The 16495-nt window shown below is 46.9% G+C and overlaps 1 protein-coding gene across 2 annotated transcripts in view; it reads left to right on the top strand.

Annotated features, from left to right (window-relative positions):
• Positions 1–15606, top strand: part of GLI2 (GLI family zinc finger 2) — a 188922-nt gene extending 173316 nt beyond the window's left edge. For both annotated transcript variants that reach the window (XM_082764124.1, XM_082764125.1), the window contains 4 exons: positions 1221–1385; positions 5720–6001; positions 9275–9611; positions 10491–15606. In XM_082764124.1, coding sequence (XP_082620250.1) covers positions 1221–1385; positions 5720–6001; positions 9275–9611; positions 10491–12847 — 3141 coding nt within the window. In that variant the 3' untranslated portion in view covers positions 12848–15606. The remainder of the gene's footprint in view (positions 1–1220; positions 1386–5719; positions 6002–9274; positions 9612–10490) is intronic.
• Positions 15607–16495: the final 889 nt, after the last annotated feature.

Raw genomic sequence — 16495 nt, 5'->3', positions numbered from 1 at the left:
AGCTGCACAGACGTGTAGGACCACTCATCTGCCCACAGGGAAATCAGACACTCAGCTGTAGCATGACCTGTCCTACTATGACATTCTATTTTTTTTTTTCACTGACCAAGATTCAAACATAACAAAGCAAAGTCTTGCCACAGCTGGACTGGACTTGCAAACACATTTAAGTGGTCTGACTAAAATGCAACACCTTATGGCTTTCATACATTACAACAGGAGGGACTGCTCATTGAAATAGAAGGTATATTATAAGGTGCTTGTGTAGGAATTGCAGCACAGAATTTTCAGCTCTCCAAGCTGAACACTGAGTGCCACATTTAGCCAGAATTTAGAAGGGAGACTTATGTTTCTTAAAACCTCTTTCAGTGTTTGTAAGTTTCCACTTTTTTCATCAAAAGCATTTAAGATGGCCTCTTGGGTATGAGTGACTGATGATATCCTCCTTTGCTGCAAGGGCAGGTGCAGGGAGAAACATCCAGCCCAGCCCAAGCAGAGGGTGGCAGGACTTCCACCACCTGAAGCCTGACCATATCTCCCAAGCTGCTCCTTCTCGTTGTGTGGGCAGCTGGTTTCCTTCCAGGAGAAAGGCTTCTGGCCTGTAGTGTCATCCAAAAATCCATCTGTCTTCAAGATTGAGAGTCTTGTTTTTTAAACTGGTAATGTCAGACAGCCTGACCACAGCATCCTCCAAGAGTAGACCCAAGCTGTAATTTGGAAAACTTCAAAGGTTGCTAGATTTCTGCTTGTGTGTTAGGGAATGGTGTGGTCTTTCCAGCTCTGGGGCTAGGGAAGCTGCGAGGCTGGTCAAGCTGCTGAGAAGCTGTCGGTTCTCTGGGCGGGAAGGAGAGGGCCTCCATTTCCGAGTGTGTTAGCTGCAAAGGGATGCCTAAGAGAGCCCTGGGAGGAACAGACGGCTGTTCAACCCTGCTGGAAAAAGCAGTCTCTTGTTGAAATGTCAGGTGGGTACCCAGTAAGGAGCAGCACCTTAAACATGAGTCACTGCTCAAACTCTCAGCCTGCCTAGGGAGCGGAATTCTCCCAACAAAGTAGATGTTGTTCCCTAAAACACAAGCCCTTTAAAGGAAAGAAATAAAAAAAAAAAAAAAAGAAAGAAAGAAAGAAAGAAAGAATGAGAAACAGATGAGAAGGGTTTAGGCAGGGGGAAAATCAAAATTTTCTGGTTAATTAATCAGTCCTCTTGTGTTTTTTTATTTTAGTTTGAGGGTTGCTCCAAAGCCTATTCCCGCCTGGAGAACTTAAAGACACACCTGAGATCCCACACTGGAGAAAAACCCTACGTCTGTGAACATGAAGGCTGCAATAAAGCCTTTTCCAATGCCTCAGATAGAGCCAAGCACCAGAACAGGACGCATTCCAATGAGGTAAGCCTGGGCTCACCGCAGCTCAACGGAGGGCTTTTTTTTAATTTTGCTGACAATAAACATACATTTTACATGCTGGACTCATGTAAAAAGAAACCTACTGTAATGAGAGGTTTTTCTTATTTTTTAATAGGATTTATTTTGCTGGAGAGCCAGACCACATTAGCTTTATATTTATGAAAGCCATGTTTGAAATCATAAACAGATGTTAAAGTATGCAAACTTTTTAATCGTCTTTGGAAATGAAAGTGAGCATTTTCCAAAATTATAATTTTTAATAGTGTGAATAGGATTGTACATTTGTGCATGTGGTGTTTAATGTTACTGTGATGCAGACTTGCAGTAGTATAACAGCTACCCCAGATCCTGATGCTCTGGAAATAATACTCCCTCCATCGTTTGATGTACAATGATAGAGCACAATGCAATGCTTTGTTAACCTTGGCTAATTAAGACCCACTATTAGTAGTAGGGGAGCAGAGGAAATTGCCTTTATTGTAACGCATGTGATGGTCTGTTGCAATCAACCATGGCCAACGATTGAAATTTATATTACCACTAATTAGCTGACAGGGAAGAAAAAACAACACTCCAAAGTTCTAATAATGTTTGCAGCCATGAAGAATTCAGTCTGTAGCCTAATTTGCAACAGTTAAATATAGACTATTGGAGAATGGAACGCAATTGCCACAGATGACAGCTTTTTAAAGCGATGCTGTGTCTACAAAGGGCTTTGGGGGAGTATTTCTATCTCTGGCATAATATCTGTCAGCGATAACCAGAGCTCTGTAGGCTGAAGCTTTTCTGTTGGAGTCAGAATAAGGATTCAAACTCTAGGATGCCCTTCTGTGCTGTGTGATGCTGAGATGGACCCAATGAGTGACCTGAATCCTGGTATTATTTTAATTTGTTTGGGTCTAAACCCAAATATCAGGATTGTACTTTGCCAGTGAGCCATTTCCCCAGCAGGACATGGGTTAAAATTAACCTGTATCTGCTCTGGGGTTGATTCAAAGCTATGCAGACCTAGAGGTCAGGAGTGACCAAGACATTCAACCTCTCTCTTGCTGAGCAGCCTGCATTCCCAATAACTGCTGTTTGATAAAAACATAATTTGACTTCTGTTAAAGCTTCTTCTACTGGAAGGTAGGTAGTCTTGATTTAATCTCACTGATGAAGTTTCAGGCATTAGCAATTGCTTTTCTTCTAGCCCTGGATGCTTCCTCTGCCTTTCTCCAGTGCTGGATCCAACGTTCCTTTCATTTTTGCTATTTCCTTTCCACAACACCACAGTGCTAAGTCTCTCTTCATCTTCTTTCTCATAAACTACATGTAAGTCAATCAAACCACTGAAGTCTCCCACTACTACAGTATTTTTTTTCTAGTCTTGTATCAATTTTGTGTCTCTCTTCCATCCCTAAGGATCCTGATGTGGATGGATCAAGACTTCTCATACAACTTTCAGTGATGGATACAGACTCTCTCTGCCCAGGTTGTGCACACTGAAAGCAGCACGTGAATTAATTTTGCCCATAGACCACGTAAAATAGGATCCCTCCTAGACAGGCCAGAGTCTCACCTTTTGTTTGTTCAACTGGTGTCCCACACTCCTACGTGTGGAATTTTGCCTTTGTCTGTGTTATTAAATACCATTTCTTCAAATGAGTTCAGCTTCCCATGTGATCCAGATCAGCAGCTGCGTTAGGTCTGTGATGACTCCTCCCACCATCAGAGCAGAGCTTGTACACACTTGAAGTTCTGCTCCTCTTGGTTCCTATTGTATATAAAGGTGAAGTTGTAGGGCAGAAGCATCCAACTCCTTGTGGACCCTGATCTAATGTGTTGATGCTTGGCTCAGGCTGCATCCAGCAACAGAAGTTAAAGACTCAGATAACAGGTAGGAAGTTGGCTGAGTCCTACCAAGGGAGCTATATGGCACTGTGGGATCTTTTGAGGTCACGCTCATTCCCGAACTGCTCTTCAGCCCTCTGTGATGCAGCAGAGGCATGCCCAGGGATTTCTGAAGGATCTGCATATAATGGCTCTCTGGGCCATACACTGATATTCTCTTTTTGAGCAACATATAACATGATCCTTAGCAACAGATGACATCTCTCATGGCAAAGCTTATTGCACTGGGCAGCAGGCCCAGATGAGGGTCCTGCAACCAGCTTTGGAAATGTATTTTGCTAACCCATTGGTCACTGACACCTCACAAAACCACACAGATGCATAGCAGGACTTCGTGGCTGCAAGTATGTCCCATTACCCATTGGTAACTGGTGGTTCCTAGCTACCTACCAGATAGTTTCCTCTGCTTGCTGTGTTTACATGGGATACACCACAGTTTCAGAGTTAGTCACCCATGTCTCCTCTAAGGGGAAAGTTCCAGGTTCCCTGTATTTGTCTTTACCATTGTGCAACAGGACATAGTTGTATGATTCAAACATAGATATGGGTATATATTACCACACTGGTTTTTATTTGATTGTTGAAACATCACATGCACCATATCATTTTAATCACTTTCAGTGATTATTTGGCTCACTTCAGAGCACACCTTCAAAGTCACTCCTGGAAAAGGGGCTTTCATCCTGAGATCACTCTCCAGTGCATACACAGTAGAGTGGCATGAGTCCACCATCAGCCAAAGGCTCAGAGTGGTATTTTCTCCAATTCAAGCTCAACAGGAATAACAAGCAGAAATTGATGCTGGTGATGCTGAGCTCCTGGGGAGACCTCCAATTCTTCCACCTTATGGAGAATCACACAGTATGGGTATGAGAGTAGGAGGGAGATGTCTGAGATATCTAAGGTGTTGACTTCACTAGTGTCCACTGTATCAGTGTTTGAATAACCCGGGGAGGGGTATGAAGGTGTGCCAAGGTATCAGCAGTTGTGCTCAGCTCTGTTGCAGGAGGTATGGCCTGATGAAGTGGATGGTTGTACCCCATTAGGTGGAATGTCTTCCCTTCCAGGCCAGAGTGATCATGTTACCCAAGTGACTGGTGTCTGAAAATCAGAACTATTGAGCCTAAAGGAACTTAGAAAGCATCATTGAACTATTTAATATAGATTTTTCAGCACTGGGGGAAGGAGGGTGTCTATTCTTTCAAATACATTTTAATAGCAGTAATAATACTTCTATAATGCCTTATCCAAAGGGTTTCATGAGATGTATAAACAAACTATTTTACTTTTTATGTTTTGGTTTACCGAGCTTTAAAATATATTAAATATTTACCTCAGTGTGGTGTTACGAGGATTTAGTTTGTTCAAGTGATCTGCCAAGATCAGCCAGGAAGCATGCTTTTGAATAAAAAACAGACTTTCAGTGTTTTTCGTGTGATGGTGGTGGCTTTCTGAAAAGAATATACACTCCTTTGTATTTTTTCACTCAAGCTTCTGGATGAAATTAGAAAACAGAATAAAAAAAAAATGAATAGGAATGGTCATTTTGGGTAGCCTTCAAACATCTATCTTTTTTTTTTTTTCTTTTTTTTTGTGGACCTATTCCAGTGCATTGGCAGAAAAATACTTAGACTAGCTGTGAGGCTGTAAGCGAAACTTGTGATGAATTCAGAGCTTCCAACACAGCAGCACCAGCTCAAACAACTGCGGTGCTAATACACTTGGAATTGGAAACTCAATGAAAAAAAAAAAAAAAAAAGTTAAAAGAAGAGAAGTATCTGTTTGCTGACTTCTGTTTTCAGAAGCATGGCTTCAGTCTTGTTTTCCTGTGGCAATCAATGATTCATGAATTCAGGACTAGAGTGCTATCATCAGAAAAAAACATTGCATGCCTGTGGTTTGTTTTGCACAATAACAGATTTCAAGGTGACAGGTGCTGGAGTGGTATGATAGATTGGGTAGGGTGAATCCAGTCTGGCTTGGTTTCACTGGAATTCCATCAGCCGGAAGGTCTCAGACATTTTCACGGTGTAGACCCCACCTTAGCAGAGAGAATGTGTTATGGCCAGTCCCCTACATCACCTCCCTCCCATCCATAATCAGAAAACATTCCTGTGGCCACCCGAGCAAATACATACATGGGAAAGTAGCATTAGGAAAGTATTTCATGAATTCTTAGCTGTTTTTTAATCCAGCAACTGAAAACAAGGAGTTTAGCCAACATCAAATGACTGCCCATGTGTGTATGGATCATCAGCAGCCCATATATCGTATCTTGGAGATCTTGGTCTTACAAAACCCTGTGGAGCAGACGCTCCACATTTTGTTGCTGCCAGCAGCCATGCTCACTGTATACTCTTGGCCCATACAATGTACCTGGAATATTACTCTAAATATAACACAATATCTGCTTGTATTTGCAGAAACCCTACGTCTGTAAAATTCCTGGCTGCACAAAGAGGTACACAGACCCTAGTTCCCTCAGGAAACACGTCAAGACCGTACACGGGCCTGATGCCCACGTCACGAAGAAGCAGCGCAATGACGTTCACCCAAGGCCACCTCCTCTCAAGGAAAATGGGGACAATGAGGCAAGCGCCAAGCAAAGCAGCAAGGTTTCAGAGGAGAGCTCCGAGGCCAACAGCACCACGAGGAACATGGAGGATTGCTTACAAGTCAAAACGATAAAAACAGAGAATTCTGTGGTAAGAGCAGTTGCTCTTGGCAGAAATCACACGGGCCCTAATTTCCCCAATGCAATGGGGGCATGAAGCATTTGCATGCGATTTATCTCTGCCCACAGTTGCCCTTCACCTGCCAACACCCTAGAGATCAAGTCCAGAGATGAGACTGCAGGTCAGGGCCCAGTCCAATACATTTTGCACCTTTCTACCCAGCATCGCAATTCCCACCCTTGGAGTCACGGGGACCACGTGATGCCTGGTATCATGTTTGGCCTGCCTTTGCTGTGCACATGGGTAAAACATGGCAATATCACAGAGTTATGGTCAAATAAGCTTTACCCTCCTCTCCAGTTTAAACTGAGCAACACACACAGGACACAGATCAATGAAGGTGTCTTGAAGCACAAGTCCATCCCTTTTCTCCTCTTTCTCCTTCCCACCCTCTTCCTTGTTTTGCTTTCCAGGCTGCTGCAGCAAAGTTTTGCTGGCACTTTTTGCTGTTGTGGCCTGATGTTGTGGTCTAATGATGATGATGGCAATATAAGTAGCTGTTTTATTTTTGCTGGGTGTCTTGAAGTTAAGTTCTTCAGGCCTGTCCACCACACAGAGAAGCCTGGAATCAATGGGGTTGACAGGAGACTCTTGAGATCATCTGGTCCAACCCCCTGCTCAAGCAGGCTCAGCTAGAGGAGTATACTTCACTCAGGAGTATACAAGTTCACTGCAGGACCCCCAGCTGCCAGAGAAAATTGTAGTGGGATGACAGGGTGGGGAAGTGGTGCCAGGAATAAACAGGTGAGCTAGAACAAATAGTCCTTCTGTGGCCCAGAGAGTATGGGCTTGCAGTCAACCATGATCATGCTTTACAGCCCCATGAGTTGCCTCTAGCAGAAACAACGACCATTTAACAGCCTTTTGGCCATTACAGCAGCTCCACACTAGGCAGTAGCATGGTCAGTGGTGCTAACAAAGTATGTATAGTGATGGGCCCAAAAACATTCAAGGCTCTTCCTATGGAGGGAGCCCACCTGCTCCTCAGCACACTGCTGCTGGTGAAGGAGAAGGGGCAATGAACACACGGGAGCACTTCTACCTTTTATAATTATCTTCACCTTCATACCCAGGGTTCTGATCTCCTGTACCAGCTCAGAGTGGGGCAGGGTACAGGCTGGATATGGCAGAAATGGCCTTCACCTGTGCAGGAGGGTGCAAAATATAGTCCCCAAACTTCTTGCTGTAGCTGAAAAAATGTTGAGCTCCAAAATACATGTTTTCTTGATTTGATTCCAAGCTGAAAGATTGTTATTCCAATCAAACAACATGCCCTGAAGGTACAGAGATTGTCTGGAGAAGGTTAAGGGATGTACCTTTGGACAAGTTAGTAATGAGTTTCATGTTTCAGTTAGGAAGGAGTTGAGTATTTTCACATCCAAGTTGTCTCTTACTGACTAAAGGAACAGTGTTACCTTACTGACACTCAGCACTGGGTTATAAAAACAGACTGTGAGAACCACTGGACAGAATGACCTCTCTCCAGTACTCTTCCTCTGTGTGTTTCTTTTTTGATTATGAAAACATGGACACAAAACTGGTTCCCCACCCGGTTTCTCCTGAAGGTGTGAGCTTGTTTTCCCAGCTCTGCACTCCCAGGGCTGCAGCCAAGGTGTCTCACTGGCAGCAGGGTCCATGGGTCAGATGTTCCTCTATGCTCTCCCTGTCCAGTGCTTTACTCATGTGTATATAACAGGCAGCATCTGACCTGGAGGTCTCACTTCCATCTCCTCTTTTGTGATTAAGGTCAGGGTGGTGTGAGGGGTGAGATGCTTCACTGGTTCTCATTGCTCCAAGGCCCCTTGTTTTGGCCCAGCTTTAGGTCTAGTCCCAAACCTACAGAGACTGGTGGGAAGTCTCTCATAGGGTTTTTTATGTGGGCCTACAAACTGAAAAGGTGCTTGTAAGAAAGACGGAGAGAGACATTTTACCAAGGCCTGTAGTGATAGGATAAGCAGTAATGGTTTTAAACTCAGAGAGGGTAGGTTTAGATTAGATGTTAGGAAGAAACAAGTGGCCCAGAGAAGCTGTGGATGCCCCATCCCTGGAAGTGTTCAGGTGGGCCTTCAGCAACCTGGTCTGGTGGGACGTGTCCCTGCCCATGGCAGGGTGGGGTGGAGTAGATGATCTCTAGAGGTCTCTTCCAGCCCAAACCATTCTATAAGTCTGTGGCAGGGAAGGCAGGGTATGGGAGGAGGAGATGCTTGCAATTTGTGTTGTATTCTGCATTCCCCTCTTCTTCCTTCTACTAACACGGTCTTTACTGTCAATGCTGTCTTTGTCCTAACAACCTGTTCTTTATTCCCACTTACCCCTCCTTACTCTACCTTCCTAAGGACAGTCGGTACTAAGGTGAGCAAAGAAATCCTTTTTGTTAAAATTGCTGCGTAAGGCATGGTCTCCAGCAGACCTCCTGTCTCCAACAAACCCGACGGGAAGGGGGTGAGGGGTGCGGAGCAGAGTAATGGGGAGGGACAGGGGATATTTGCTTAAGGGTGAAAAGGGGAGGGGCATAATGCTTGAGGACTCCCCCATCACGTTGTTCTCAACATCACAACTCCCATTAAATTGTGGGATCACAATCTCTATCATCCCAACTGAAGGGCTGTGAGGCCATCAGAGCCAGTCAGCCCTGCCTGTGAGGGCTACTACAGGGCAAAATAAAACATCACCTGCACTCCCACCTTAGCCTGGGGCAAAGCATGTTGCCTTTTCAGCACTCCCATTTTCTGACAGTTGCTGGAGCATGGGCCTCGAGCAGAGAAGCCAGGCATCCTGTCGGGCAGCAGCAACTGCTGCCTCAGAGCAAGTTCAGACTATTTAGTGTCTGCTGTGAATAAACTCCTCAATGTGAAATGCAATTTCTGATGTAAATAAAATAAGCGTTTATGCTGCTTATCTCTTATCTGCAAGTGGGAGTTTGCAAACAGTAAACCAGGTTTTTACCTGGCTGGGAAGTTTGTCAGCTAGCATAATTATATGTTAGGGTATTTTAAAGACAGAAATACATTGTGTCTGAAATACTTAGGCCTTGATCCTGTGTTAGATAAGCAAGTACTTGCCGCAACATACCTTGCACAACCAGGTAGTGTGCTGCTTTTCTTCAAGAAGCTTCATTGTTTGGTGGAACATCATTTGGTTCCTCTCTGCACCTGGGATAGGGCCAAACATGGAGCCCACTGGAGATGTTGGGCTCCTGGTTTCTTTCCACCTGTCCAACTCCTCCTCTTTTCCTTCCCCAAGATGTGTCAGTCCAGTCCTGGTGGCCAGTCGTCATGCAGCAGTGAACCGTCACCCCTTGGCAGCACCAACAACAATGACAGTGGAGTAGAAATGAACATGCACAGCGGGGGAAGTCTGGGAGATCTGACGGCGTTGGATGACAACGCTCCTGTTGTGGACTCAACGGTCTCATCTGGTAATTCGACAGTCAGCCTGCAGCTAAGGAAACACATGACGACGATGCAACGACTTGAACAGCTCAAGAAAGAGAAACTCAAGACAGTTAAGGATTCCTGCTCATGGGTGAGCCCAGCTCCACAAGCCAGAAACACCAAGCTGCCTCCCATCTCAGGAAACGGTAAGCTGTGGGCCTGGGCCTTGTCCTGTAGGAACCCTCCACAGCTGGTCTCAGGTCTCATAACTAAGAGTCTGCCCTAAGAGGGGATCATTTCTTACAGCCTCTGAGTCAGTCCTTGCTGGACAGAGATGTCAGGTAAAATGGAGAGCTTGGGTGGAAACACAGCCATCTGGTTATGTGCAACAGAAATCCAGACGGCACAGCTAGGAAGAGAGGCAAAGGTCTCTTGTTCCTGGGCTTGTCCAGAACCCAGCAGCAGGTGTCCTCAGCATCCCAGTGGCAGCCACAAGCCTGCTTGGATTTGTTCCAGCAGTAACAGTTCCCCAAGGGCTGACGTGCCTCCTGGGAAACTGCTGGAGCATAGCAGCAATACAGCCAAGCCCTCCATACCAGATCTTGCTCCAGCAGGCCTGCTGTCACTTCAAGGGCTTGTGGCTATTCCCTACAGCTTCATATGCTAGTTTTCCACTGACTGGGGGGTTCCTGATTAAGGTGTCTCGATGATCCCTTTGTGCTCCTCTAACTTCTATGACTCTGTTCACACCAGTCCTACTTTTTTTTTTTTTTTTTTTTTTCCCCACTAAGAAAAGCTCATGTGGAGGGACTTCCTCAGCAACTGAGCACCAGTGGGGGGTACACACTGCAAATACTCTGCAGGAGGGATAACTCGTCTTCTCTCCCCAGACTTCTTGCTCTTTGTACATAAACACAGAGCTGTAGATGAAGCTTTGAATTCACTAGCAGCAAATGAAATTCACTATCATCCCTATAAAATGTTTGGGGGTGGCATACTGTGTCCCTGCTTCAGCATGTAGAAGATTGCCAAGCAGAATTTCTCAGCTAACTAAACATTTTCCTTCCCCACAACCTTTCTCTCAGGCTCTGTTCTAGAAAATAGCGGTGGTTCTTCTGCTACGCTGCCTAATCCAAGAATAATGGAGCTGTCTGTCAATGAGGTTACGATGCTGAACCAACTCAACGAGCGCCGTGATAGTACGACAAGCACCATCAGCTCTGCCTACACCGTGAGCCGCAGATCATCAGGGATTTCCCCGTACTTCTCCAGCCGCCGCTCCAGCGAGGCTTCGCAGCTCGGGCACCGTCCCAACAACACAAGCTCTGCCGACTCCTATGACCCGATTTCAACTGACGCTTCCCGTCGGTCAAGCGAGGCGAGCCAGTGCAGCGGGATGCCGGGTCTGCTAAACCTCACGCCAGCTCAGCACTACAGGCTGAAAGCCAAGTACGCTGCTGCTACAGGGGGCCCTCCTCCGACTCCCCTGCCGAACATGGAGAGGATGACTCTGAAGAACAGGATCTCACTAATGGACGGGCCAGAGCCCACCTTGCCCTCCATCCGCCTCCCGCCAGGCCCCAGGCGTTGCAGCGATGGCAACACCTATGGCTACACATCAGCCGCAACATTTCCACATGAGGTGCCAGGCAACTGCACAAGACGGGCAAGTGACCCAGTGAGGAGACCTGCTGGAGACCCTCAGGCCCTCCCGCGAGTTCACCGCTTCAACAGCACCAACAGCATGAACCCCTTCCATCCTCCACACCCCGCGGACAGGAGGAATTTCAGCCTCCAGAGCTACGGGCGCTCCGACGGGAACCTCCCCCGGCACACCTACTCGCCCCGGCCGCTGAGCATCAGCGAAAACATCGCCATGGAAGCCATGTCTGGGGAGGCGGAGGCACCAGTTGGAGACGACGACATTATGCTGCCAGATGATGTGGTGCAGTACATCAAGTCTCAGAACAACGGGACGGCAGCTGAGAGCACTTCCATGGGGTATGGCAATGAGATGCAGAGCTTCCAGGGAGGTGGGAAGTTGCAGCCCCCGGCCTTTCCTGGCCAGCGCAGGATGGCGGTGGCTGAGGCAAGCATGAGCCATTTGGGGCCCATGATGGCAGAGTGTCCCATGAGCTTTGACGCTCCCTCAGACATGAATAAAAATAACATGCCTGTCCAGTGGAACGAAGTCAGCTCGGGTACAGTTGATATGATGTCCAATCAGTCGAAGCAGCAGTTTTCGCAAGGGAACTTAGCAGTGGTGCAGCAGAAGCAGAACTTTGGTCAGTACCAGAGCTACAACCAGCAGCAGATGCAGCTACCAGAGAACAGCATGAATGTAACACAGCAGAGCTTTATGCAAAGAAATGTGGGCATGGACGGTCAGAGGCTAAACTGTATGCAGCTGCGGCAGCAGCCGATGAGCCTAGGCCCCGGTATAAACCCCGATCTGGGCTCGCACACAGGGTATAACCAACCTCATCAGATGCTGAGCCCCAGTGCAATCAGCAGCAACCCAAATCAGATCTCTCCTTCTTGTAGCAGCATGGCAGCAAAGCCCGGACCCCACCTTCACCCTCAGCAAATGGACATGGCAACCGACCCTTCGTTAATGGTCAGCAGCAACAGCGAGCGCACAATGCTCAACCAGGTCATGCATGAACCGAGTCAGCAGAACTACTCATCTCAGCAGACCCACCTGAACTTCCCCATGGCTCAAGAGGCCTTTCACCAGCCCATCATGCCCTCCAACCAGCCCAATTATGAGCCCCAGCAGAGCATGATGGGCTCGGCGGCGCAGCAGTATCCAACCAGCATGGTCCAGCCTCGTCCCCCACCTGAGCCGAGCCCGGCCAGCAGAGCCCGCGGCCTCCGCACCGTGCAGCAGCTGGGCTACATGAGAACTCCCCACCCTACAAACACCATGAGCCCGGGCCAGGAGGCGGCGGAGGCTGTGCACAAAAGAACCGGTGACATGTTGCCCGCGCTGGCCCAGCAGTGTGCAGACGGCACGAGGGAAAACAATTTGATGTACTATTACGGCCAGATCCACATGTACGAACAAAACAGCAGCTTTGATAATCAGGCGGACTGCAGGGTCAGACAGCAGCAGTGCGCGCTGAACGGCAAGCCGGCTGCACTGCCTTCCCCGGGCGCGAACCAGGTGTCCAGCACGGTGGACTCGCAAGGTCTTGAGCCACCCCAGATAGATTTTGATGCCATCATGGACGATGGGGACCACTCGAGCCTGATGTCAGGAACCCTGAGCCCCAGCATCCTGCAGAACCTCTCCCAGAACTCCTCTCGCCTGACGACTCCACGAAACTCTCTGACACTGCCCACCATTCCCACGGGAATAAGCAATATGGCAATAGGCGATATGAGCTCCATGCTGACCACGCTGGCGGAAGAGAGTAAATTTCTCAACATGATGTCCTAACAGTAAAGCACAAGGCCTGAGCGCTATCCAAGGGGTCTGTGTGAAGCAGTTTTATGAATGTGCTTTTGAAAAATAATCTGTTTCAATAGAGTAGATTTTTTTTTTTTTATAAGTATTAAATACATTAAAGGGATTCAAAGTAAAAAAAAAAAAAATAAAGCCTCTGTACAGAGTTATGTAAACTACACCCAGGCAGTTCAGTACTGCAAGGGTGCACCTCTAGTAATATTTTTGGCTTGGTTTCCCAGAGCACTGAATGGTATTGCCACCAAGCCAGGAGACTGCATGAGCGTGGTTCAAGATGAAACCCTCCCTCCTTGGCAGCCCTGTAGATAGCGCTCCCCGTCATTTTCCATTAGTTACGTTTGCAAAAATTTAATTTTCAACCCGCCCCAGAAGGAAACGGGAGGATGTGGGTTTGATCAGAATAAAAGCCATACTATGTACTCTGCTCTGATGAGAGCAGTGTTTAGTTAAGTCTCCAAACAAGCCCTCTGCCAGCAGTATTGTTTTATACCGTAAATACCTTTGTACCTTGCAAAGAGCATCGATTCCAAATGGCTTCTCAGCAAAGTGCCTTACCATGCTTTCATGTTAAATAGCCAAGGCCTCTCTTCCTTTAAAAATCAAATATAGTATATTGCCAGAAGCGTATATAAAATGTACATTTATAAAAACATAGTGGTGTTTCTGAGAAAACATTGGAAAGACACATTGATGAGACACTTGAAAGGTGAATGCACACTTTGATCAGATGTGTTTACAACGTGGTTTATATCAAATGCAGAGTGGAGCAGAGGCCTGGGAACAGCAATCACTGGGAAATAATCCCCCGTGGCAGGACGGCTGCAGTGTGCAGAGTGACACAGGCACATACCTGTGCGCCCTCTGAGCGGCAGCGGCACGGCACAGGGACTTTCTGCGGGGGCCATGAATGTCTTTTTAATGTCAGATTTCTGAAGCATGCATTACCATATCCCTCTGCAGCTTTGCAACGGCTTCGCTTTCTTTTGGGTTTTCCAAGCTAAGGTGCTTGTATAGAAAAGAGATAGTGATGGAGAGTGGTTTTGATTGTTTCAGCCCAGTCTGCAGACAGTGCTGTGGGAGATTGGTCTGTCCAGGGTTCACTTACTGCATGCAGGGTTCTGCCTGGGCTCCGTGTACACGCCAGGCACGTGACTGCACTAACGGGAGGCCAAGCATGAGCTAATAAACCCTCCCCAGCAAGGAGGCTTGTTGGCAGGGACCCAGTGCTGCATTAATGTGTCCCACCGCTTTGGTCAGCATGAAAAGAGCTGCTGTATCCAAAAAGTATACCCTGGACAACCCACAAACTGCTCTTTGTACCCAGGCTGGTTCAGTTCAGCGCTGCACCTGCAGTCTACAGTGTAGGCAAACATCTGGATAGTCTCAAAACAGGTATTTGAATCAAAATAGCGGCTCTGTCTGTGAGAATATCCTGCAAACATTCTTGGGGAAGAGATGGGAGGAGAAGGGCCTCCCAAAGCTAAATCCTCCACCAAAATACAACTGCTTATAGTAATGATTAGTTGTTTTCAAGGCCAGGCTCATCTGGCACTGAAGTCAATCTTGTTGCATTATTTATTTTGTTGTCATTAGACAGAAGGGTAGAAGTGGTGGGGTGCATGTACTTGAGCAGGAAGACTTGTTTAACTTCTGACTGCTCTCACAGCACCAAATACTTTGCGCCCTGTTTGTGAAAGGGAAGGGGAAAAGTGTGCCATTCTCCCCAGGTTCTCACAGTTTGACCAAACACATCTTCAGGGCCTCGGCCTCTCCTTGCCATCTCCCATCTCCTCTCCATACTGATGTGATGTTCTCACTTGCATCTGACTCTGTCCCCTGCATTGGACAGCGGCAGCTTTGTAGAGGTGCTTTCTGGTGTCCTAACGTCCCTGCTTTCCTTTTGCACAAGCTGTTGTGTCAGGCTCACTGTTGCCAGCATGACCAAGAGCTGCTGTGAAATGCCACGTGTTACCTCCAGGCAAACTAAGCAGTATTTCAAGCCCCAGCAGCCATGGTTGGCAGTGCTGGGTTGGCTCAGCCCTGCTGCCAGGTAGGGCACAGCTGGTGCAGGGAGGCGCTGCTCAGCATCCTGCGATCTCACCCGTCCTCATCCCAAATGCAAAGGGTGTGCACAGGATGCTCTCACCCCTGGCCTTCACACCTCGAGCCCCCGTGACTCCACTGATGTCCTGGGGGCGTGAGGACAGGAAAGCAAAGCAAGGTGCCTGGCTGTTTATTTGTGTCTCCCGTGAAAGGTGTATGTAAAGGGATTGTTTTATAGTCCGCTGTATATATTCTCCTGCAGTTACTGACCTTGCCCTTGCCTTTGCATTTATGAAAAGAGGGCAGTACGTATTTTAGGATGTTGTATGTTGTCCTGGACGCTTGGAGTGCAACTGGGCATCCCTTGTGCTGAGATGGATCAGGCCTTTGTGTGTCCTTTGACTGCTAATCTGTTTTTTTCAACAGCTGCATAGGGCAATGGTGGCTACCGAGTCCCTCTTCACAGATAACTCATTTGCAAAAGATCAAACGCAAAAGCAAAACCAAATCTCCAATGACTTGAGATTTCTCAGACTTTCCAGTGGTGGTCTTCCTTCATTTACTGAAATAGTATTATAATAACCATTCCAGCACTGTATATATTATGTATAGAAGACATCATTACTAAAAGTACGGTAGGTGAATTGTTCTGTCAAATTTATATCTTAAGAACATTTTTAGCTGTTTTCTACATCATAAGAACAGAGATAACATGCTGAAACTGTATATAAACCTTTTGTACATTAAAAAGTAATTTTTTTTCATAATTCCTTGTGCCTGTTGTTACTGCCTTTTATTGATAATGGTGGTTGGCATTGGTCTGGCATTGTCACACCAACACGGTCAGATGGACTCGGGTGGTGCCTAGGAATGGGTGGTGAGGAGATGGATGGGCCTGGTGTGTGAGCCACTGCTTGATGCTGCCTGGGTTCAGATCAGCAAAGCCATGATGAGCCATGACAATGACTAGATGAAATTTCTCCACAATGACTAGTTGAAATCTCCACTCGAGAGACTGATTTTCAATTTGATTTCATAGATGTGGGTGGATGTGGACTGGGTGAGAGCTTTAGGGGAAGCTGGGGAGGCTGTTCATAGGTGAGCATTATGGGCACAGCAATGAATTTCAGATAAAGTCAGCTGTTAAGCAAAGCAGTTTGTGTGTGAATCAGCCATAGAACTTTGTGCACATGAACCAGAAGCTTCAAGCGACTGAAGGGATGTCCTCATTTTGCTTCAGGCAGGACTCCTGCTGAGCTTATCAGTAGAATCAGGTAAGTTTGGGACAAATCCTCACCCTGTAATCTGGATTCCCTCATAATCAGCAGCAAGAGATGGACATGCCCTAAAACACAATTAATCTTTCCTGTTTTAGACACGTAGGATGGGGTGGATTGTCCTCTGGAAGGCATCAGTCATCCTCCTCATTTATTGCAGGATGAGGTGAATCCCATGCTCTTGTGACTCTTGCATCAGTCTCAGCAGTCTGAGGTTGAGCCAGGGAACAAGATGTTGATTAACGTGTTAATGATCCTGTTAGTCTGCAAATCCATTGAATAAATATCACACCCTTCTGTA

This window comes from Aythya marila (assembly GCF_965140915.1).
Source record: "Aythya marila genome assembly, chromosome: 6".
NCBI classification, from domain to species: domain Eukaryota; kingdom Metazoa; phylum Chordata; class Aves; order Anseriformes; family Anatidae; genus Aythya; species Aythya marila.
Note: the sequence above shows the minus strand (reverse complement) of the source record. Positions and strands in the feature narration are given on the sequence as shown.